The 22,562-nt window shown below is 40.9% G+C and overlaps 3 protein-coding genes across 3 annotated transcripts; 1 reads left to right on the forward strand and 2 right to left on the reverse strand.

Moving 5' to 3' along the window:
* Nucleotides 1–131: 131 nt before the first annotated feature.
* efhc1 (EF-hand domain (C-terminal) containing 1) lies at nucleotides 132–5,669 on the forward strand. The gene is made up of 10 exons (XM_086264354.1): nucleotides 132–349; nucleotides 2,086–2,307; nucleotides 2,391–2,678; nucleotides 2,784–2,933; nucleotides 3,169–3,355; nucleotides 3,647–3,873; nucleotides 4,410–4,550; nucleotides 4,808–5,021; nucleotides 5,224–5,433; nucleotides 5,520–5,669. The coding sequence occupies exons 1-9, from the start codon at nucleotides 284–286 to the stop codon at nucleotides 5,403–5,405; spliced, it is 1,677 nt and encodes a 558-aa protein (XP_086120480.1). The 5' UTR covers nucleotides 132–283; the 3' UTR covers nucleotides 5,406–5,433; nucleotides 5,520–5,669.
* tram2 (translocation associated membrane protein 2) lies at nucleotides 5,642–13,310 on the reverse strand. Its single transcript, XM_086264355.1, has 11 exons — nucleotides 13,093–13,310; nucleotides 11,186–11,249; nucleotides 10,877–10,986; nucleotides 9,785–9,901; nucleotides 9,592–9,650; nucleotides 8,538–8,622; nucleotides 8,288–8,358; nucleotides 7,764–7,868; nucleotides 7,318–7,461; nucleotides 6,835–6,992; nucleotides 5,642–6,632 (listed from the first exon to the last, which is right to left on the reverse strand). The coding sequence occupies exons 1-11, from the start codon at nucleotides 13,210–13,212 to the stop codon at nucleotides 6,556–6,558; spliced, it is 1,110 nt and encodes a 369-aa protein (XP_086120481.1). The 5' UTR covers nucleotides 13,213–13,310; the 3' UTR covers nucleotides 5,642–6,555.
* Nucleotides 13,311–16,240: 2,930 nt separating this feature from the next.
* On the reverse strand, nucleotides 16,241–21,906 carry xkr5a (XK related 5a). Its single transcript, XM_086264358.1, has 7 exons — nucleotides 21,552–21,906; nucleotides 20,428–20,611; nucleotides 20,048–20,232; nucleotides 19,739–19,951; nucleotides 19,235–19,404; nucleotides 18,896–19,007; nucleotides 16,241–18,419 (listed from the first exon to the last, which is right to left on the reverse strand). The coding sequence occupies exons 1-7, from the start codon at nucleotides 21,682–21,684 to the stop codon at nucleotides 17,476–17,478; spliced, it is 1,941 nt and encodes a 646-aa protein (XP_086120484.1). The 5' UTR covers nucleotides 21,685–21,906; the 3' UTR covers nucleotides 16,241–17,475.
* Between the last annotated feature and the right edge of the window lie 656 nt (nucleotides 21,907–22,562).

Genomic DNA, 22,562 nt, shown 5'->3' on the forward strand with positions numbered 1-22,562 from the left:
GTTTATTCCTTTGTGTTTGTGTTTGCCGCTGTGAATTTCAGTATTTCCATGGGGTTTTTACCGCGAAATTAAATCTGTTTTAGGAAATATTTGCTTTGTTTCCACTGAGACGCTCCTGTCGTTACCATGGATACTATAAACTTACCACCGTGAGAGCTCTCGTGCAATTTTACACACCAACGAAAACGGCTGTTAAATCCACAAATTACACAATTCCCACTGCTAACATCTTGTGCAGAGGAGGAAATCTTTTTTAAAAAAATAAAAAATATCAAGACTGGAAATGTCTTATACCGGGAACAGCCACGGACTACCATTTTTACCGGGATATACATTTCGAGATGTGACGGTAAGAATATGATTAAACAAAACTATAGGGTTTGCTTAGTAGTTTGAAACATTAACGATTGACAGAATTTTAAATTTTTATTTTATTTTTTGAAGGTGGTGGTGGTGGTGGGGGGGGGGGGGGGGGGGTATTTGTCGATTATTTTTTTAATAATGCAGGTGTCTTCTTACATCCCTCCACTTGTTAGGTTGTGTTGCTAAGGTACTAGCCAGCTCTCGAGTGACCTTTAAAACATCTCTAAATGTTCTCTAAAGAGTCTTTGATAAAGTTATTTTATTTTACCAAGCCCTAATAAAAATGAACAGCAATGCTTTGAATCATAATAACACATAATTATTATTTTTTTATAAAATTAACAAATTCACTGTTGACAGTTAACACAGAGAGAATTTATCTGTATTTATTTATTTATTCTTGCTTTACTTTAGGGATGTTATTGTTATTTTGTTTTCCTACAGGCATACTTGATCTACAGTACTGTTCAGTAGTCTTGAGCCACCCCTCGGAAATGAAAAATGGGTGCAAGAATGTATTGGAACACGTGCAAACATACATGGGAATACAGTACTGAAGGCAAAAACAGAGTTTGTACAATTCTAATCACCTTGAAAGTCAATATTTGGTCTGAGCACCTTTATTCTTCAACACAAACAGAACTCTTAGGCAACAATGCTTGTCATTTCTTTAAGTAGTCTTCGTGAATAGTTCCCCAGGCCTCTTGGACGACATTTAAAAATCTTCTTTGGATTCTAGCTGCCTTTTGTTACATTAACAGGGGTGGTAGCTCAGGAGGTAGCGCAAGTCATCTACTAATTGGACAGTTAGTGGTTTGATCCCCGGCTACAAGTATGGCCAAATATCCTTGGGTAAGATACTAACCCCAAGTAGCTCTCCAATGTGAGTGATTGGTTTATAGAAAGCACTTGGGTGGATGATGTTGGATTGTAGGGAATAGAAAAATGCCATTTAAAAAATTATCAGAACACTTAGGTCTGGACTCTGGGGAGGCTAGTCTATCACAGATTGTGCTACCTTGTGTGTTTTTCTATCCAGTTATGCCTTCACCGCATTGGAAGTGTGTTTTGGCAAAAAGAAAAAAGAAAAAAAAGGTTTCGGCAATTTTATGGATTGACATGATTGATCAAAATCGGTTCATAATTCAATTAATTTTGACACCGCTGTCTGAAATTCAGCCCCTAACCACGACAGACCTCCACTGCGATTTACTCATGGGTGCCTAATAAACTGTGTTACTGTATTATGGGAACAGATGATGTGTTTTTGTGACGGTATACTAGTAAGATAACTAGAGATATATTTTTAGATCGGTATGTTGTACAGTTTTCTGCTATGTGTAGACAACACAAGGTCATTGCTTGAAGTAGGTGTCTTTTTTAATGCTTCAGTCATTCATAGGTCAATGTCAAGTGGGTTAACAATTAAAGAATTCCTCTAAAAATGGTCAGGAACAAGGACTTGAATTAAAATCCTTGAAAAAGCAGCCAAAAGAACAATGTGAAAAGACCTTAAGAAAGCCTGGAGAATTATTGGCTACTTGGAACAAAATATACACAATGGGTGGCTCAAGACTTGCACAGACTACTGTAACATTGGACAGAACACTCCCATATTGGTATGTAAGTGTAAACTGCATCAATTAGTGATAAGTGCTTCATGTAATTACGTTTCTGTCTGTATTTACCTGAGCTAATTTATTTCTTCCTCTGTGTTTGCAGAAGTCAGCCTTCCATCGACCCCAAACTCTGAGCTATAGGAATGGCTATGCTCTGCCCCGACGTCCCACTGTGGGCATTGGCAACGACCCTCTTTTATCAGAGCAGCTCACTCAACAAGAGATTAGTGAGTTAGCCTTCGAGACACCTGACCTTACTTATTGCGCCTTTGGTAAAAGAGTACATGAAGACTTCATCCCTGCTCATGTGGCCCTTGACAAGAAGGTCTGGTAACACCTATAGTTGTAAAACTCATAAAAACATAAAGATTCCTCATCTGTTATTCATCACTACCACCTGTCTTGCAGGCGCTGCGCTACTATGGATATTTTATGGAGGCTATCTTGTATTCTCCTGAAGAGCAGTACCGTGTGCGCCCTGTGGTAATTTACTATTACCTAGAGGATGACAGCATTTGCATCATCGAGCCCACAGTAGAGAACTCTGGGATACCACAGGGAAAGCGGATCAAACGCCACCAGTTGCCCAAGAATGAACGTGGAGAGCATTACCATTGGAAAGATCTCAACCTTGGTATGGACCTGGACGTGTATGGGGTCAAATACCGCATCACCCAGTGTGATACCTTTACTAAGGTACAACCTTATGTGTTTGAATGCTGTGGAAATGAAACTATGCATTAGAAGTCTGCTGTTATAAATACACTTCCTGTGTGTTCTGATCTCTCATTCTTCATACAGGAATTCATGGAAAGTGAAGGCATGATTGTAAATGACCCTGAGCCAATGCCAGCGGATCCTTACATCATCCGTCGTGAAAACCCTCCACCGTGTCACACTACACCTTCCACATTTGATAATTTGCACAAGTTTCTCAACATGGACCGCAAGGTGAATGAAATTCAGTCCTTTACAAGCTGACTGTGTAACATTTATCACGTTTAGCACTGTCACATCACAGCAACATCCAAGGTTTGAATCCACCGATCTTGATTTGTGTTAGAGTTCTAATAAGTGCTAGAAATTAAATTCCTTCATGGGGTATCCCTGCCATAAAATAAATGGCAGATATAATAGAGGCATGCCTGTATTTGTAGTTTCATTCTTCTACACTTTTTTTGGTTAGGTGTTACGCTTCTTCACTCTGTGGGATGATGCTGACTCTCTGTATGGGGAGTCCAGGCCTGTTACCATTCACTATTACCTGGTGGATGATACAGTGGAGGTCGCAGAGGTCCACCAACCGAACAGCGGCCTGGATCCCTTCCCCATCCTGATGCGGAGGCAGAGACTACCCAAAAAGATCAAATCAGGTTTGATGCAGTACTGTGTGTTGGTTAAATGTGCATTTAACCGATTTGATTTGATACAGTGCAGTAAAGCGAGTTATGTCATCAGTTATGTTTTTTTTCTTGCCTACTTTATGTATGACATAAACGACTTTATGCAATGATGACAAAAATGATGACATGTTATGTAAAAAGATTAATTACACTGGCTTCTACAAAGTACTCGGTTTTCTAGATACATCAAAAATACACAGAGACTGTGATAATATTTTGTATATTTAATTTTGACATTGTTGTACTCTTGTTTATTTGTAGAGAACTTCCCCAGCGCAGTGATGGAGGTCTCAAAGCAAGAGGTGGATGAGTATTACTCCCCAAAAGACTTCCAGGTGGGTCAAAGGATGAAACTACTGGGGCGCAACTTCCTGCTTTATGACTGTGATGGCTTCACTAAAGAATATTACCAGAAGAACCACCCGGAAATGGAGATGAAGTCCATAGAGATACCAAAGAAGGTTGATATGCCTCAAGACTGGAAGAAGGTAAATTGAACTGTATATTTAACCTATTTTTGTTTTTTATGTTGGAACAATTTTAATTTAAACTGAAGCCCATCTTGGAATGGGATTACACCAGACAAAACAATTATAAACTACATCCATCTGTGAATTTGACGTTCATTATAATGTCAGCGATACACACACATCTTATACAGTGATGACGCATCATACTGACAGAATCTGTCTGCAGATAGTCATATAAACACCCGATAAAGCTCTAAAAACTACCTTTGAGGTAGTTTCTGCTATAGTAAGTGTCTCAAGGACCTAATTTTGCCATGATTGCATACACACAGACAGATTCAGAAGGTAAAAAGAAATTCCAGCCATGCTGTCAGAGCTAGACTGTATCACTGAGGAGGCATGCTTTATACCGCTTTAAGCCAGACCAATTCAAAGTGATAGGAAGGCAATAGTAGCTCAGTTAAGCAGATGGACTACAGCAGCAGAAGTGTATATGTTTTTGTACATTTGTGTCTATTTCCTTCTCTCTTTCTCCATGCTGTCCATCCTTACAGATAGTTCCTCCCTACAATGGTTTTGGTTCACTTGAGGATTCTCTTCAGAATTGTTTGCGTCTGATTCCCGAGCCTCCCAAAGTGAACGTGGTAAAGATGCTAGAGAACGACCATAAAGTGTTGCGCTACAGTGCCAGACTGGTGAGCAACATTTAGCAGAGCATTTGTAGCAGTTCAAAAGAACTGAATCACTGAAAGTTACCAAAAGTAGACCATTCTAATGAGATTAAAAAAGCCCAGCCTTGCTCCTCATTCTGCAATGGACAGGGATTGCTCAGAAACACTGATTAGAGACATTTTTACTCCTCAGTAAAAATTTAGTTAAAAAAGGGGTGATTATGCAAAAAGCTATTTTTTATTTTTACACCTTGGTTAAGCCCACCTATGTTGCATTCCAGGACTCCCAGAATCCTGAAGATGAAGACCGCCGTTTCATCCTGTCCTACTTCCTGTCCAATGACATGATCAGCATTTTTGAAAAGACCACACGCAACTCTGGTGTCATTGGTGGAAAATTTCTGGAAAAGTCTCGTGTCCCCAAGCCAGGCTCTACTGTAGACAAACCTGCGTACTACTCACCTGCAGACTTCGCTATCGGGGCCACTGTGGAAGGTAACAGCTGAAATCCTATGTTAATCAGGACTGGGAAAACAAACATGCCACTATCCCAACTTCTTTTAAGCGTGTTTCTGACTTAAATTGAAAATGATTATATATTCCTTTTTTATACAGTAACATTTCTCAGTTATGACATTTTAAATGTTATCTTTAGTATAATATCAAGATTATAAAATTTACCTTTGCCCGCTTTCAGTTTTTGGTCACCGCTTTGTGTTGACTGATGCCGACCACTATGTGCTCAAATACTTGGAGTCTAACTGGAGTGACATCCCTTCCAAGACGCTGGATTCTTTGCGGCAGAAGCTGGGTGTGGAAATTCTAACTACCCAGCCACCTGACCAAGATGGGAAAGACTATACCAGCCATTTAGACTAAATTATTTGTCAATGATACCTTTGTGCAGGTAGGTATCTCTTTGGAAAAAATAAATGCTAATTAGTTCATGCTCATCTTAATTGCCAACCCCCCCCCCTCCTTTCTCATTGGCAGGTGAAGCAACAGAGCCGTTTCTTTGATGTGAAGACATTCCTTATTTCAGAGTTCTTCTTCTGCAATAAATCTACTGTAAATCAAAGCCTTTACTAAAATTTCCTTGACAATTAAACAATCAACATGACACCTTTCAAGTGATACCTTACAGTGAGACAAATGATAAATACAGCGACCTTTTGTTGTTGCTTTAAAATGAACCTTATGGCGTCTCTAATGAGGAGACTTCAAATTTGTCCATTCACACACCATAAATTCCAACAAGTGATTATTCTTTTTTTTTTTTTTTTTGTAGTTTTGTTTTAAACACATGTGGTGCATAAAATGTAAACCAGCTGAAAAGACCTCAGATGCAAAACTTATATCAGAAAAAATCTCATTATTTAATAAAGAAATTAAAAACAAAAAAAGGAAAAAAAAAAAAAAAAAGAAAACATGAAATAGCATGCGGTAATATCCAACATACATATTTAATGCATATTTGTTAAGTGACCAGTGACAGTTGCATGATTTCGACAGTAAGCTCATATCATACTTTATCATCAGTAACGCTTTTCTGCTCCAGCAGACCAGAAGAGAAAACAAGCAAAGCCGGCTCAATGGCAAGAGCTGCAATATCTCACAATGCTACAACCAATACAGTACTTGTGTATGAGGACTAATCAACACGTTCAGCATGGACATACACATTAAAATGTGCCACACACTGCGTTCACTTTACTTTTGAATTCCCTCTGCATTCAATGGTGTGCTTCAGGGTGGGATCACAGGCTTTGTGGATGTATATAAAAAAAATAAAATAAAAAAAAATACTGATATGATGAGAAGAGAAAATGTCTGTTGGGGCTCAAGGGGTTTCCTTGGATTTCATTTTCCAGCATTCAAGCCTAAGTCTGTAGCGACTGAGTCCCCGTGGCATCTCAGGAAATACACATCCAGAAGCTTGATGACCAGTGGCTATCAGCTTCGCTGCGGTGCTGATGAGAAGCCTTGGCCAGGGCTAAGGTCTCCTGTTTAGGCCAGTCAGTTTGTTATCTTAAGGGGATTTGAGTTTCTTTGTCCGAGGAGAGGCTCCGTTCTCAGCTTTAAGAACTCCATTTTCATGGTGACCAACTGCCAGGCAGAGAAGGGAGAAATTAGTACCTCTGTTAATGCAGCACATGTAGGAATCGGTGTGATAAAGATAAATGAAGAAAGCAGAAATGACAGCAGAGAAGAGACAAATGTTAAGTCTCATTTCCTTTTTCTTTTGCAAGTATTTAACAGGTAATGCACGTGAAATATGAAAGCCAGCAGAGCAGGTGTTTAAACTCACGTGAATCTCTTTTTAGTGGCCTTAGGGGTTGTTTTGCAGCAGACTTCTTGCGAACAGCCTGCTCGTGTCTGAACTCCCTCCAGCGCCTCAGCTGGAAGCGAATAAACTTCCAGAGTAGCCACGATTGAGTTAAACATACCAACAGTAGAACGGTCATCCTGAAAGGGCCAAAGGAAAGAACAAAAACAAACGTGTGCTCGTAAAAATGGGCGATTGTGTTGCAAAATGTTAAAACATATGATGCTAATGTATGATATTTTTAATAGCCTAAATAAAATATCTAAATTCCTTCCTGGCTCCTATACATCCTCCTCAAAATGAATGATGCAAAACAATACAAAACTGAACACTAGAAGGGCACAATGTAATTATACTTTTATGTTGTTTCTGTAGCTCTAAACAGTTCTTACAGTACCAGAAAATAAATCATTATCCACAGATGTTGGACATTGCTCTTTTTTTCCCTCTCTCAATATAACTCACCTTATCAACACAGTGTTGAAGTTCCCCATCTCCAGGTCCAGCCCCTGATACTCAGAACGAGCCAAACCAAACCCCACTGCCAGGAACATCAGGGTCAGCGTAGACATCCGCGTAAACACGAAGCTGACCGCCCACAGATCAAACCTGGGGGAGGACACACAGCGAGGTTGGGCCCAGAGAAAGGAAAAGGAAAAAAAAAAAAAAAGCTGCTGAGATGATCAGTTCAAGGTAGTGGTTATCATAAGAACACTGTAATATTATTGTGTACTGTAAAACTATCCGAGTCAAAAGGTGAACAACGCTGAAAACACATGATGCTGTTGCTTACGAACAAAAACACTGAAGTTTATTTTTAAAAGGTCGCACTGTTGGGCTTGATCTACTTCTATCTCATTCCTTTATCAAGTAAAACCTGCTGAAGCCTCTTCGCAGGTAAGATAGCTTACATTTTCTGGTGGTTCTCATCAGTGAAATACAGGAGTCTGGCGATGTGGAAGCCCAACTCTGACACGTACTGCAGGAAGAGGAGTACCAGACCCACACGACTTAAACTAGGCAGGAAAGAGGAGACACAAAGTCGAGAGATTAGGTGATAAAAGGAAATCATCTAAGCAGCCCGAGCATCTTGCAACTTGCAACTCAGGAGTCACCGTGAAGTGCAGCTGGACACTTATTTTGAGCCATTATCTAAAATAACTGAATCACCAGTACAGTTTGATCTGACTTAACCCTGAAATATCTAAAAATCTTTATGTTTTTCCCTCACAGATTTCAAATCAAGGTTCTTTGAGTGCCACGTTTCTCCCTTACATCCCTGCTGACAAAAGAAACACTAAGTTGAGCAGCAGAGTGAAAATTGCTGCTGCAAAGAATTTAAAAGACCTCGAAATGACTCAAATACCAAGCATTTAGTGAGTCTTCTCTACTCACACCTTTGGATTTTACTGGCCAACTTCAAAGGGATTCTTACTTTAACAAATAGGCTGCAGAGATGTGGAGCAAATACAGGCAGATGTACTGGAGCTGGCGAGAAATCTCCTCCTGGAAAACAAACAGCCTTTATTTGCAAATGATTTTAAAGCTTGACACCTTTCTCCACCTCTCCGTCCTTTTCCAACTTTGTCTAATGCACATGCAGAATATACATGAGCCCAAGTATAAACAGAGCTTATCTAATCACACTTTAGAACTCCTCCAGTTTCAAGGACTCTCCAACTGACCTTGCGGACTTTCTGGAAGTAGAGCTCTGGCAAGGCATGGAGCCAGTAGGCAAGCTGAGTGAGGTAGAAAAACTTCACCTGAAACCTGGACCAGACACACACAGACAGGCATGGGTAAGACAGAGGGAGAAGCACATAATCTACATCCTGCCTCACTGATTGTTTCGTCTTAGTTTTATTATATAATTAGGACTATGGTCAAAAAAACAAAACAAAAAAAACAACAAGCTTGTAGACAGCCAACTTATCGTGTTTCTGCAGCAAAATTGATGATCCCCACTTCTGAAAAAGAAACCCTAAAAGGCTCCTACTTTGCACAAATGCATAATGCTCTTTCTCTCCTGGAGCTTTTTACTAGGTGCCTTCCCATCTTTGAAAAACGTCCAGCTGTGATAACCACATAAACTCAGGGCCTTCTTGATATGTTCTTCTGTTTTCCTGGCCACTGTATCTGTGGGCATGGTGTTCACTCTGTGTTGTAGCGTCCTGATGACACCCAGTTTGTGTTCCACTGGATGTTGAGAGTCAAACCTTAAATATTGATCTGTATGCGTTGGTTTACAGTACACATTTGTATACTACCATTATCATATTTTAATAATGATTATAGCTAATAACCTCTTATTCTTATTCTCCCTGGTTATTTTGATAAATGCCACCACAAAAAGTCAGGCAGCAGAGACTCCACCAAGTAAAACTGGTTGGAGAATCAGAGTTTCAAAATAATTTGAAATATTAAGTGGGCTTAGATTAAATAGCTTTAATACACTTTATTTATTTAACAGCCAAAATTAAATATAACGTGATGCACAAACTCATTCTGTCAATTTGCCTTAACCATCTGAAGATCATTTGCACTCAGGTCCACACCCAGGCCAAAAACCAAACCCCAAAATAATCAAAATCTGGCAGCAGCATCAAGATAAGAGTATCAGAAGAGGAAAGGTTATGACAGATTGCTGTATTGGTATTGTGTCTCACTCCTAATAAACATGACATTTGTTAGCTACAGTTAGTGTTTTATGGTTAAATTAATATATATAAATATATATACCTGAGATGTACATGAGGATAGTTCTCCCAAAGGGTGCTGGGATGCAGGAGATATCCTTCCTGTGTGAAGAAATTAGAACACTTATACTATTAATACTATTATCTATTAATGTGCGCGTGTGAACGCCTGTTTTAAGAATATGTGTGGCATTTCCTTCACTAGGAAGTTGTCGCTTGAATGCAGTCTCACTCACTGTAATGAGGATGTAGAAACTCCACACACTAGACACCAAGTGAAACACGCAAAGTTGACCCGACTCATTAAACTTGGTGTTCTTGCTCTTGGAGAGGTGAAGACGTCTGTTCACTTTCTGCAACATGAACCATAACAACAGGACGCGTGAATGAGGTTAGATCCCGGCAATAACGGGTGGCATGTTGACTCTGGCGTTTGTCATGCACAAGGAAGTGTTACAGGATTACCGTAAGGAGGACAAAAAAAAAAAAAAAAAAAAATGACAGAAGCTATTTATGGCTGCTACTTTAAACACTTGCCTGAAGAAGTATTCCTTTCAAGACACGCTGGAAACCGTGGTGATGTTGCGAAAATAACACCCGATCCTTTTCGCTGGCCTATTTCTAAACAATGACCAAATACTAACCTGGCTCTCCCGCCATCCCCCCACATCAATCTGTTTAAGCTCTTTTGTTTAAAATATTCATAACTGGCATGTGTGTTTTTTTTTTTTTTTCATGTGGTTTCTTTTAAACTGACACAATGAGAGCATTTGGATGCAAACACCATGAGATGAAACAGCACATATCCTGGTTTCAGTATATGGCACGCATCTTCCTCATTATAATATCATGTTTTTGAAACAGTAAAGAGGCTAATACTGTGCACTGACGGGGTTTTTTAAGCTAATCAGTTCAAAGCCTGGATGACTACACTGAAAACAGTAATATTCTGATTATTTTAAAGCTTCTTTATGGTCTTGGAAAGATTTATGTAACTTGGTACAACCTGGTCATAACCTGTAGTGTTCTCCTTCATTTAACCAATGAGTAGAATGTGTATATAGTGGTTAATGAATCTTTATGTGGGTTTTATTGGGGCAGTGCTTTTGTGGCAATGGGTACCTTATGGCGCTTCCTTTCCAAAAACCTTTCTACTAAATTATTAAGAATTTACATACCCAGAACAAAAACATTTTCCCTCATTTTAATTACCTACTCATTTTTTAATCTTTTTTAAATCTGTCTGCTGGAAATAATCAGCATATGTTTCAGACAAAAGAAACACACCAAAAAGCTGAGGCATTGTAAAACAGTAAAAAGATGCTTACATCCAGAAGATATTCCTGCACTACTGCGTGGAGGATGATGGCGATGAAGAAATAGAACAGGATGGTGGCACAGTCCTTCCATCCGTAATGGTACAACGTCACCTCTCCCTCTAAAAACACACACAGGAGATATGAAACACACATAGGATGTTATTTATCAGGGGTGTGTTAAACATCCTGGAAGAACATCCAGCTTCAATAATACCGTGACGCAGAGGAAAAGGTACGGAAGAAGTGAAACTCCATGAGTCAAAGGTTAATAGAGGCTGAATGAAAGTAAGCACGTAATCAAAATCTGGCTCTTCGTACCTGACGACAACGTGGTGACGTTGTACTGAGGCTGAATGAACAGTATGGCCGTCTTTGCTGTTGCCTGGAAATTAGACGAGACGTCAGCAGCAGCATAGTTCAGCGAACCTGCCTGAGTGCAACCTCAAGAATGTGGGCTTCCAAGTAGAGCAAACACAAGTCAGTCTTTCCTTCATAAAGGATTTTTGACAACCCCCACCCACATCCCCTTGCAGTGTTGTAACACCTTTTTTTCTTAATCGGGTTGTCATTTACTGAAGTACAATAGCCATATCAGTTTAACATATAGTCAATAAACTTGCTCATATATATATATATATATATAGCTAGCAAGTGGGTGTGTGAGATTAAGGAAATAGCCTTATCAGTATAGCAGAGCTGTCACACAGTCACACATCTGGTGTCATAACTTCCTCATGAGAACTGATTTCTAAGATGTCCTTCTAAAAAAAAATAATTAAAAAAATAGAATGGCAGAGGTTTTTGTTTTAACCCAGTATAAACCTTATTTCAAAACAAAGCCATACCTGCCTGCAAGCACCTGTTACAGGTTGCTGAGTGTGATCCAGGATCCGATTGTTATATTCAGATGATCCAGATTTCAACATGCATACAGCAAATACTTTTGATTATTCCTGTCACTAATATATATATATATATATATATATAAAACAAAAACATGTTTTGTTCTATTTGTTTGTTTTTTACTACCGTTTCCCGCATGCTAAATTCTGACCTTAACACATATGATTAAGCAAAGTGAAAAAAAATGAAACCACAGCCCCCCTCCTACCCCTCACCCCAAGAGACCTTGTTGGTCCCCTGATACCAGTTTGGGCGCCACAGTGAAACAAGTCGCCAGTTATTCCCTGTGGATGGAGGCTACTGGTGACATGTCATCAAAATTTAACATAACTGACTACATGTAGAGCACTCTCGTTCTCTTTTTTTCCAGTAATGAAAAAATAAAGGAAATCCCCTATTTTTTTTCCCCTCTTCGATCAGCTGTGTAATCACAGCCAGGGTTCCGTTTTGAAACTTTACTAAATGTCCAGGCGGTGGCTGCCTGGGAGTGTTTGTGCTCACGCAGAAGGAAGAACTACTACACGAATAATCTATTTAATTATTTCACTAAAGGTCAGCGGTGAAATCCCTTCAGGTCAAAGCCTGTTAAGAGCAGCTGACCCCCCCGGGTCACAGCAGCAAATATTGAGACGTGGCAGTTAACTAGTGGCGTCAAGACACTGACAAATAGTCAGACAGCTTCCGTTCACGACTTTCAAAATAAAACGGCTGGCAGCGGAAGTTTGTTGGAACTCATAGGAAGGAAAGTCGTTGCTTTTAATTTGAATACAGGAAAGGCTTTAACACCCATTTTATTTTAGAAATGTCTGGTAACTGACAATTGCAAAAACAATTGCTTGCAAAGAGTTTTTGCTGTGAAAGACACTGTCATGCGATTAAACGGTCATGTAGCTTTGCTACCCAAGTCAAGTGTTTAGGTTTTACCCAGATTCTAGAAACTTAAAGACAAGACAAAAGGAAACTTTCAACATGTAAAGCAATAATACGAAAACTCTGTAGTTTGTGCACAGCTGCTTTTTTTAACCCGTTTCCTCCTACCTTAAGAGCAACGCATAGATTGTTACTTTGACTGCGACCAGAGCAACATTTTTTTCCTTCCTCAAACTTGTAAAATTTAAAACACAAAAACAGCACGAACGACAAACCCGCGAAACTGATAACAGCTAAATTAACAGGCAATCTTATGAGCAACCGTTTCTACAAAGCGGGAATCGCTTTAAGTGGGATTTCAAGTTAGAGCTTAGAGTTTGCCGCAGGCTTTGCCATCTTAAAACAGCTGAGGGAGACGAGAGAAGGAAAAAAGGAATGTGAGTTCATCTCACCTCAAACATCAGTCCAATCAGAATGAAAATCACCAAACCGAATACGATGTCAGCATGGTTTTGAATTAAGAACTCCTGGCTGAAGAAAGGATAGCTCTTATTTCTTCGGCGAAATGCCATGTCAACACAATGGACTTTTCCCTTCTGTTTTAAAAATCAGAATTTTTCTGACTACGAAGTTCAGTGAGTTAACTTTCTCGGCGACGTACGCATGCGCGTCGTCTTAAAGGGCCAGAGCCATAAATACCTTCTTTGGGTCGATTTACACAAAGTTAGATTCAGTCTGCCTTGTCAGACTCATTATAACCACTTTTGCAGCTGCATGCAGAATTGGCATAAAATGTTGTGCAAAAGTCTTGAGCTATCCCTGTTTTCTTTGTATTTTGCTTCCAAGGAGCCATATTTTCTTGCATCATTTGGTAAATGGTAAATGGCCTGTATTTGTATAGCGCTTTACTAGTCCCTAAGTACCCCAAAGCGCTTCACACAACCAGTCATCCACCCATTCACACACTGGTGATGGCAAGCTACATTGTAGCCACAGCCACCCTGGGGCGCACTGACAGAGGCTGCCGGACACTGGCGCCACCACCAGTAGGCAACGGGTGAAGTGTCTCGCCCAAGGACACAACGACCGAGACTGTCCAAGCCGGGGCTCGAATCGGCAACCTTCCGATTACAAGGCGAACTCCCAACTCTTGAGCAATAGTTTTTCCGTGTTCTCTGAAGGTCTTTAAAGTTTTTCACTCATTTTCATTATCAAACTGTTTTCAGAGGAATGTAGATAACAGAAAACTAAGCAAAGAACCTAGTTTAAATTGTATCTTTAGGGACTTTGTTACTAGCAGCCTGCGTAATTTGCTCCTTTAGTTTCTTTAGTTTAAATCTAAAAAAAAAAAAAAAAAAAAGGCAACGACAACATAGTGGACAAAATTGTATTTTTGCAGCACCAACATGATTCCCAAAGCCTTATTAGTGTTGGCTTTGGCACATCTTGATTTATGTGCAGTATGTTCTTAAATAAATCTGAGGACAAATACAGGACAAAAGAATCTCCAGCAGATGAAGTGTATCTGAATGTTATGCCCTTAAGAGGTGGGGTGGAATTCAACACAGGACTTAAGAGATTAATCAGGCCCTTCAGCGGATCCATCTACAATTCAGTTCAGTTCAGTTGCCTCAAGGCACTTTATATTGTGAAGTAAAGTGCCTGTAATTATAAGAAAGACATGCTGTGGAATGGAGCCAGAGATTAATAATAACTATTGATTACATGCAGAGTGGTGTATAAACACATAGTGAGTGAAAAAAGGGTGAGTGAAGAAGAAACACTCATCATGCATTATGTCAAGCCCCTGCAGCTGAGACCTATTGCAGCACAACAAAGGGAGGATTCAGGATCACCTGATCCAGCCCTAACTATATGCTTGATCAAAAAGGAAAGTTATAAGCCAAATCTTAAAAGTAGAGAGTGTCTTTCTCCTGAATCCAAACTGGAGCTGGTCCCACAGACGAGGCGACTGGAAGCTGAAGGCAGTGCCTTTGCATTCTGCCCCCATTCTACTTTTAACCACAAGTAAACCAGGAGTCTGAGCGCAAAGTGCTGTGTGGTCTTTAAGATAAAATGGGACCTGATTATACAAGGTCTTGTATGTGATAAGAAGGATTTTGAGTTCGATTCTGGATTTTGACAGAGAGCCAATGAAAAGAAGTCAGTATGAGAGAAATATGCTCTCTCTCTCTTTCTCTCTCTCTCTCAAGTTCCTTGCATTACTATTGCTACAGCATTTTCAATCAACTGAAGGCTTTTTGATGATTTTTTAGGTCATCCTGATAATAATGAATTACAGTAGCCCAGCGTAGAAGTAATAAATGCATGAACTAGTTTTTCAGCATCAGTCTGAGACAGGATGGTTCTAGTTCTAGAGATACTGAGCAAATGGAAATTCTGGTCAACAGTGACTCCGAGTCCTCAGTGTTACTTGAGGCCAATGTTTTGGGGGTTTTTTTCTCCAGGTATTTATGTCTTTAAGACATTCCTGCAGTTTAAGTAATCTATGTGTGTTATCTGGCTTCGTGGATAGATAAAGTTGGCTATCATATGCATAGAAGTAAAAACATATGCTATGCCTTCTAGTGATACTGCCTACAGAAACATATACGTCATTGTGTAAAGATGACTCTCCATTTACATGAACAAATTGGAGACTATTAGATAGATATGATTCTAACCACTTTAATACCTAAAGCATGCTCTAATCACTGTAATAAAATATTAAGGTCAGCTGTATCGAATGCAGCACTGAGATCTACCAGGACAAGCACAAAGATGAGGTCCACTGTCGGGGACCATAAGATCTTTTGTTACCTTCACTAATGCTGTTTTTGTACTGTGAGGCATTCTGAAACCTGACTGAAACTCTTCAAATAAACCATTCCTTTCAGTTCGCTGACTCAAGAACTTTTGAGATAAAAGGAAGCTTGGTGATTGGCCTATAATTAGCTAAACAGCTGTGTCGAGGGATGGCTTTTTAAATAAAGAATTACTTACTTGAAGCCTACAGCCTACAGTGTCTACAGCCATTTGTAAAACATGGTGGAGGTTCTGTCATGATTTCGGGCTGTATTTTACTCAGTGGTGTTGGAGATCCTGTCAAAAGAATTTTGAAAACAGAAAAATACCGATAATGATTTACTATGCAATCCTAGAAAGCATCTGATTGGCAAGAGCTTAATTTTTCAGCATGACAATGATCTCAAACACACTTTCAGTGCAATAAAAGCATAACTGGACAGAAAAAAACACAATAAAACACTAGCAGTGTGGGATCATCTTGACATAAAACGGATCAAAAGGCAGCCAACATGCAAAGAAGAGCTTTGAATGTCCTTCAAGAAGCCCGGAGAATTATTTCTGAAGTCTCCTTCAGGAACCTAAATTCCAAGAAAGCTTCCCTAGATAGCTGGCCAGCTCAAATGTTAACTTCAAAGGTGATTAGAACTGTAAAAAAACGAGTTCTTTCCCCACTTTATATACTATATTTCCATGGATGTTTGCATGTTTCAATAAATACTAAGTGATGGTTGGGTCAAGACTGCACATCACCGTACTTTGCTCAAAAGAATAAAACACTCGACACATCTTCACTCCACTCACCTAAACATGTACTGTATTTATTGCTTATTCAGAGCCACCAGTGGCTTTACACTTCACAGTTCAAAATGTCATATAGGCAGTCAGCTGGGCATGAGAGAAAACCCAGCATAATTTCACTGCTTTGTTAGTGGACTTTAATCCTGTTACAGAACACAATAAGGGGCAAAGTACATTTGGCCCCTGCCAATAGTAATCAAGAGCACATACAAAAAAAAAAAAAAAATCACCACAAATATCTCATAAGCATCTTTTCACTTTGTTGCAGAACATATGAAAGCTTTGAGACGTTAGTGCCTGAGACATTGTTTCATTTCCAACAAAACGTAAATTGCAAAAACAGTTCCGCAATTACATGGTCAACATGTAAATCAACACATCAAACAGTTTCCCTAGGCCCACACACCAGCCCTGCTCAAAGCGATGCCTGTTAACATCATACAAAAGATAACCTATCTGAGAGTCAAAGTGTCAGTTTTTTGTTTTGTTTTTTTGATAAAAAAAGAAGAAGAAGAAAAAAAAAATCACAGCATCACAGCAACAGACATATGATACAGAAGATATTTGTGCTTTTAGGAAGCCAAAAGGCTCTGGCTTATAGTGAGATGGTTATGATTCAGAGGTCAGACACATTGAAAGATACAGGATTAGTTTCTCTATTTTCATAGCTGCTGGCAACTGACATGAGTAACAGCAGTTTTAGTGCGTATTAAAGAGATCATCCCCCTTTTTAAGATCATGAAGCATCTGCGTACTTGATGATGTTTATTGATACAACTAATGCCTACTTCCTTATTACGTAGTTTCGGTCTTGACCGACCGGTGTTCATTTTGTCGCACAGTATAATTGTTATTATTCTTGAGGCTTAAGTTCACTGTGACCAAAAGAATGAAAATGCCAGCTGAACATCAGGCAGAAGGTGTGTCTGAGCTCTACACACAACCTTTGTGGTAAATGAGCTCTACTGAAGGCATTACTCTGTGTCCGGCTTTTGGGCAAAGGAATGCTTTTGTAGAAAAATCGTTTATGCTTTGAGAGGATTATTCCACAATTGTTGCATACGCCCCACAGTGTACTAAATATATGTGTATACACAAAAGGAGAAATTACTGCCAGCTTTCTAATTCTACAATGCTGGACTGCTGAAAAAGCACTCCCTTTAAAAGCTGGTGTACTCCTTTAATGTTGGATCCGTTTTTACTTCTTCCCTGATTCTGTCACATGTAAGCTAAAAGTTTTCATCCTCATCCCTTCGGGATAATATGAGCTGCTTTCTTGGACCTTTAAGATGAGGGACACTGGAAGGGGAGTCTAACACCCCTGAGTCCAATTTAGGGGTGGAAATACATCGTGGTCCAACCCGGCCCATGAGTCCACGGACATCTCTGTGAAGGGCTGGATCACTAGGGATTGAGTTGAGGCGAACGCCTTGCTCCAGAGCCCCAAGGTCCCGGTCCAAACGGGGGTTACTGGCGCTGCTTGGAGATTGGGGATCGGCGCTGAAGTATAAGGTTGAACTTGATTCTGTAGGGCAGAAATAGGGCTCTGGGCTGTCTCCAAACATTGATTTACCCTCTGGTGAGCTGCGTTTGAAATCCGATGTGGGCGACTCCATCGGGCTCTCCATCTCCAGACTGTCGTCTTCTTCCGGTTGTTCAGTCGACGTGGGTTCGCTTACGCTCTGGAACTCGTCTTTACAGTCCGAGAGGGGTGCCAGACCTTTCCCCTGAGACTCGGAGGTGGAGACACCCTCACAGCTTCCTCCAGCTGTAATTGTGATGCCCTCGTTACTTTTAAATTCTTGGTTGTACTCCTCTATGTCTAGTACGGCCGCTGCTCCCCCAGCCCCATACGCCCTGTTGATTTTACCAAGATCTCCTGTTTTCAGAGCAAGGCGGATCAAGAGCCAGTGGTGGTGGTAACACGGACAGGAGCTGTTAGGCCTGCCCCCGCAGTTCCCTGGATGCTCCAGCAGAGAACCAGCAACACCTGAGAGGGAGAAGCTGCCATGGTTTTGAATAGAATGAGCTGGCAAACTTTTGTCCCCAAGAGAGAAGGAGGACTCCCCTTGTTCTATGCATGTACTGCCCATGTGGTTGTGGTTTGTTCCCTGGGAGATCTCTGTGGACTTGGGGTGCAGGAACCGGTAGTATAGGACAAGAGAGGTAGCACCTAAGAAGCAAAGGAATAGGAAATATTGATTTTAGTGGCCCAGGTATGTTTTGGTCTTTCACAAGCAATTAGCTGACTGCACAGTCTGAATCACAGAGGGAGGCTGCAGCAGAGATCACAGCAGCCACTCTGGCTGTTACTATATTAATTCTATCGTGCATATCAACCTCACACAAAAAATTCAAGGTTACATTTATTTTTTGCCTTCTTACGGTCCCATCTCCACTCTTACGTATTCAGATAAAGAGATTTACAATATCCTGCACAGTAAAATCTCACATATAAAGAGTATTGCAAGTAGGGCAGCATATCGGTAGCTATGTTTGTTGTACAACAATACCTCTAAGAATTTGTGAATAAACACGGGGGGATTTATCACTTGGGTATGACAGAAACTAATAAACAGTGTGACATAATTCTAACTATGACTAATCTCCCAATACAAACAGCAAATTCTCTAGAAACAAATGACTCACCGAGGAGAAAGCCACACAGCACAGTGGTGGGAAGGGTCATGCTGTCCCATGATGCTTCGCTCAGGAAGTCAGAGGCGGCCAGCAGCAGAGTGGCGTTCTCTACAAGCATGAACTGAAGAAGGAGAGAAGGTCGCACCATCAGTCATCTGTAGACAGCTTTACGTCACTGTGGGCTTAGCACACAGAGGTGAGGATGACACTGCAAACTTATGTATCTATATCTGTTTGTCCCTGCTGCCCTGTGAGTAGGCAGATGAGACAAAGCTGCACAAAACAACATAATGAAAACAGAAAAAAAAAAGAAAAGTTGAAGAATAATAACTTTAACTCGTGACGTACTGCATAAAAACTGGCCATGCGGAAGCGCGAGGGTCCATCTTTGATGTTGAGGAAGAGGAAGACGTGGATGAGCCCCATGACGCCATTAAAAGCACGCCAACACCAGGGGCCGGTGCAGATGTCTGGTTGCTGTGATACCAGCCAAAAGGAGGCCGTGAGCCAGTGAAAACCTGAAGGTCAACATAAAAATAGAATAGAAGGTCTACAAGTGCAACACAGGATCCATATACAGTGTGCAACGCTGATGCAGAGGCGAAACAGAAAACTGGATCAAGAGGACATGTCACAGTGCTCTGAGGATAATTACATAACTCAGTGGTTAAATGTGAGTTAATAGAAAATGGGTTTTTTTAAGCTCAAAGGAATTTCACATGGAAATCTGTGCGTGTACTAGTCATTGAGTCTCCTGTACCCTTTAATGTAATGTACTAGTTTAATATAACTGTGCACTTTCTCCGGCTTTCAAGTGTCTTAACAAAATAAAAGTCGCTTCTCAGTGCTCACCTGCTACTCCACAAACCCACCAATTAAAAACCCTGGCAAAGAATGTGAGGCAGGTCACCCTGGCACCCAGCATGCATGCCCTCCACACCAGCTGGCACAGCAGGGCTGCTGGAGGCATGGCCAGGTGGCCTGGTCTTATCAGACAGCAGGCTCGGCTGTACAGCACCAGGGCCCACGCAATAGACAGCACACACAAGCCACAGCAATACGCCACTGTAGATAAAACATGCATAAAAAAAAATGTAATATAACAAGTTACAGGCCATAAACATCACACGGATCCCGTGATTCAACTGAACATAAAATTACCTGGTGATGCGATGCCCACATCAGTAGACACCACGATGTACGCCTGCAGCAGGCTCTGAGGCAGCGTGAGGACAAGGGCTTCCAGCAGCCAAAGGGCAGCAACATCTGCCTGCTGCATAACAGCAGCTCCCAGATCAGCCACTGAGCCCTGCATGCGCAGCACAGACCTCATGCAGTCCCACAACCTGCCAGAAGATGGAGACAAAAACCAGAGGAGGCATAAAATATAACCGACTCAGTAAGGTTTCAGAGTGATGTGAATTTTTTTTTTTTTTTGCCCTGTACTTTAACAAAAACTAAAAATTATTACATTCTAACAACATAGTCTGCTTTTGTAATGTATCTACGTAAAGCACATCGAATGGAAAAAACGAGCTTACCTTTTGAAAATGCCCAAGTGCAGGATGTGTATAACAGAGAGGTAGCATCGCCTGTCATCACCATCATCATAGTACCACTTCACACTTAGCAGCTGAACTGCTGTCCCCGGTAGAAAGAGGCCAAGTGTGAGGCCTGCCCACTGTGTCTCCTCATTCCAAAGGTAAAACCCTATACAGTAGATCACTGACACACAAACACACACAGAAAAAGAACAAACACCCAGATGCACAATGATATCTTCTAATGGGATGGCGCAAGCTCACAGAAAAGACACCAGAGTCATTCCACACCACTTTAAAACAGCCATTAGCTGTTTCTTAGCTTCACTGGTACAGCTTTATCAATGTGCCACTCTACTGATAATCTAAATAGCCATTCATTTATGCACGCATTCACTTTTTAAATGTTTAATTATGGCAGAATGTCTCAAGTGTGAATCTCAGGCAGCAGCACAGTATTTTTATCTTCTGGTAATGGTATACTTGCTGAAGACAAAGTCACACTCTGTACGCATCCAGGTATCCTCCTGGTGTCCTGACCTTGCCCCATTGATCTGCACAGTCAGGAAATCATAACGCTGTGCTGCACCTTGTTTTCAATACAGATCCTAAATGTGCAAAAAATGACTTGGGAAAAACAAGTGTTTATTGTGTTCAATCATATTTTGGGGGAGGTGTAAGGTGGAGAATTATAATTTAAAAGTTGGGCATTATGCGAATATTGATCAGCGACAGCAATTTAGTAACACTTAATTAAAGTCACTAGTTAAATTCAATAACTAATAGGCTGTGTTATCCTGTTTTACGATCACAGGAGGTCTCGGGGGGTCCAGTTTGGCCAACAAAGGTGGACTAACCAACGCCGATATTGGATTGCAGTGCACACGGAATTCAGCTATGTTTTCCCGTTGAGTACTAACGGCTGTGCCATAGCATCTCCCAAATGTGCTTCTTCTAACGTGAAGTACGGCCGCAGCTGAGACGGCTCCAGCACGTAGCATCATTTTCAATCACATTACGGCAAAAGAAAAGAAAAAGAAAGCCCAACATCTATTTTCCACGAGGTTGAGTTTCAACACGGCAAGCAAGCTAGCAGCACGCTAGCGCTTGGAATCCCCACTTACGAGCGCTCCGTTCGGCCACAATAACCAGCCCCGACACGGCGAGCAGGACCGCCTGGCACCACGCTATCCAGCACCCGCTCCGCCGCGCCGCCGACGGTATCCTGCGGGCGACCGCTCCTGCGGCGTTTATCATGATGCGGATAGGTGGGAAGGAGGACACACCGATGACATTATCCTGGGCATCCTTTGGCCCCCGCTTGGTACATCCGCTCTCCTCCTCCTCCTCCTCTTCTTCTTCTTCTTCTTCTCCCGCTGCCTGCCCCCTGTCAAAATATCTGACGTCACAGCACGGTTTAAAGGTGCATCAGTTTAGCGAGCCTCTCCTCCCTCCACCGTGGAAACCTCTTCTGCATCACGGTCTATTTCTTCAAATCTTTTGTGACTCCATAGTGCTGCATCTTACTTGGTAGACTGGTGATAGACGGCAGACTGATCTGAGCGTGAATTTCCTCGCATGTGGAGGTCGCAGGTCATGGTGAGCGCTGTTTACAGCTGTGGTTCTGGTGCGTTTTTTGTCTGCCATGCCCGACTTTAGAACAATAAATAAAGTTCATCCCCCACATCACACCGGTGCACATCTCTGTGTCCTTTATAATCGGGTTTCAAGGGGCCAAAAGCAGAAAAAGCTCCCATATTATGTGTGTTAACGCTGTCTAGGCCGAATAGTGTTTTCTATTTTGGCACTTGATCGTGACTTAACCTTAAGAGTACACCAAATCCGAATGTTTAGCCCTAAGATAACCACTTCTGTGGAAGAAGACTGCAGTTGCTATTCATAAGCAGGACTTGTGTTACTTGTTGACTCTGACTTGCTTTATTTATTAATTTATTTATTTTCTACTTTATGTGCTTTCATGTTATATTTGTTTTAACAATTTTTTGTCATTTTGAAAAAACCCCAACAGGTTTTAATCTAATGGGGCTTTCTGGTAAAATCAAGTTTTAAATAATAAACACTGAATAAAAAGGAAGATTTAATTTCAATTAATTGAAGGTCATGACAACAGCTGG

Source organism: Aulonocara sp. 'chitande type north' Nkhata Bay, linkage group LG15 (assembly GCF_057382095.1).
Source record: "Aulonocara sp. 'chitande type north' Nkhata Bay isolate Kocher_YH1m ecotype deep benthic linkage group LG15, A_spYH_male_GT1.1, whole genome shotgun sequence".
NCBI lineage: Eukaryota > Metazoa > Chordata > Actinopteri > Cichliformes > Cichlidae > Aulonocara > Aulonocara sp. 'chitande type north' Nkhata Bay.

Coding starts and splice junctions, on each gene's coding strand:
- xkr5a (XM_086264358.1), bottom strand. CDS start 21,684: ATGATAAACGCCGCAGGAGCGGTCGCCCGCAGGATACCGTCGGCGGCG. Junction 20,612..21,551: donor TGTGGCCGAACGGAGCGCTC/GTAAGTGGGGAT, acceptor TTTGTGTGTCAG/TGATCTACTGTATAGGGTTT. Junction 19,008..19,234: donor GCATGGCCAGTTTTTATGCA/GTACGTCACGAG, acceptor CTCCTTCTTCAG/TTCATGCTTGTAGAGAACGC.
- tram2 (XM_086264355.1), bottom strand. CDS start 13,212: ATGGCATTTCGCCGAAGAAATAAGAGCTATCCTTTCTTCAGCCAGGAG. Junction 10,987..11,185: donor CGTCACCACGTTGTCGTCAG/GTACGAAGAGCC, acceptor GTGTGTTTTTAG/AGGGAGAGGTGACGTTGTAC. Junction 6,993..7,317: donor TTCAACACTGTGTTGATAAG/GTGAGTTATATT, acceptor TGGCCCTTTCAG/GATGACCGTTCTACTGTTGG.
- efhc1 (XM_086264354.1), top strand. CDS start 284: ATGTCTTATACCGGGAACAGCCACGGACTACCATTTTTACCGGGATAT. Junction 350..2,085: donor ATACATTTCGAGATGTGACG/GTAAGAATATGA, acceptor CTGTGTTTGCAG/AAGTCAGCCTTCCATCGACC. Junction 2,679..2,783: donor AGTGTGATACCTTTACTAAG/GTACAACCTTAT, acceptor TTCTTCATACAG/GAATTCATGGAAAGTGAAGG.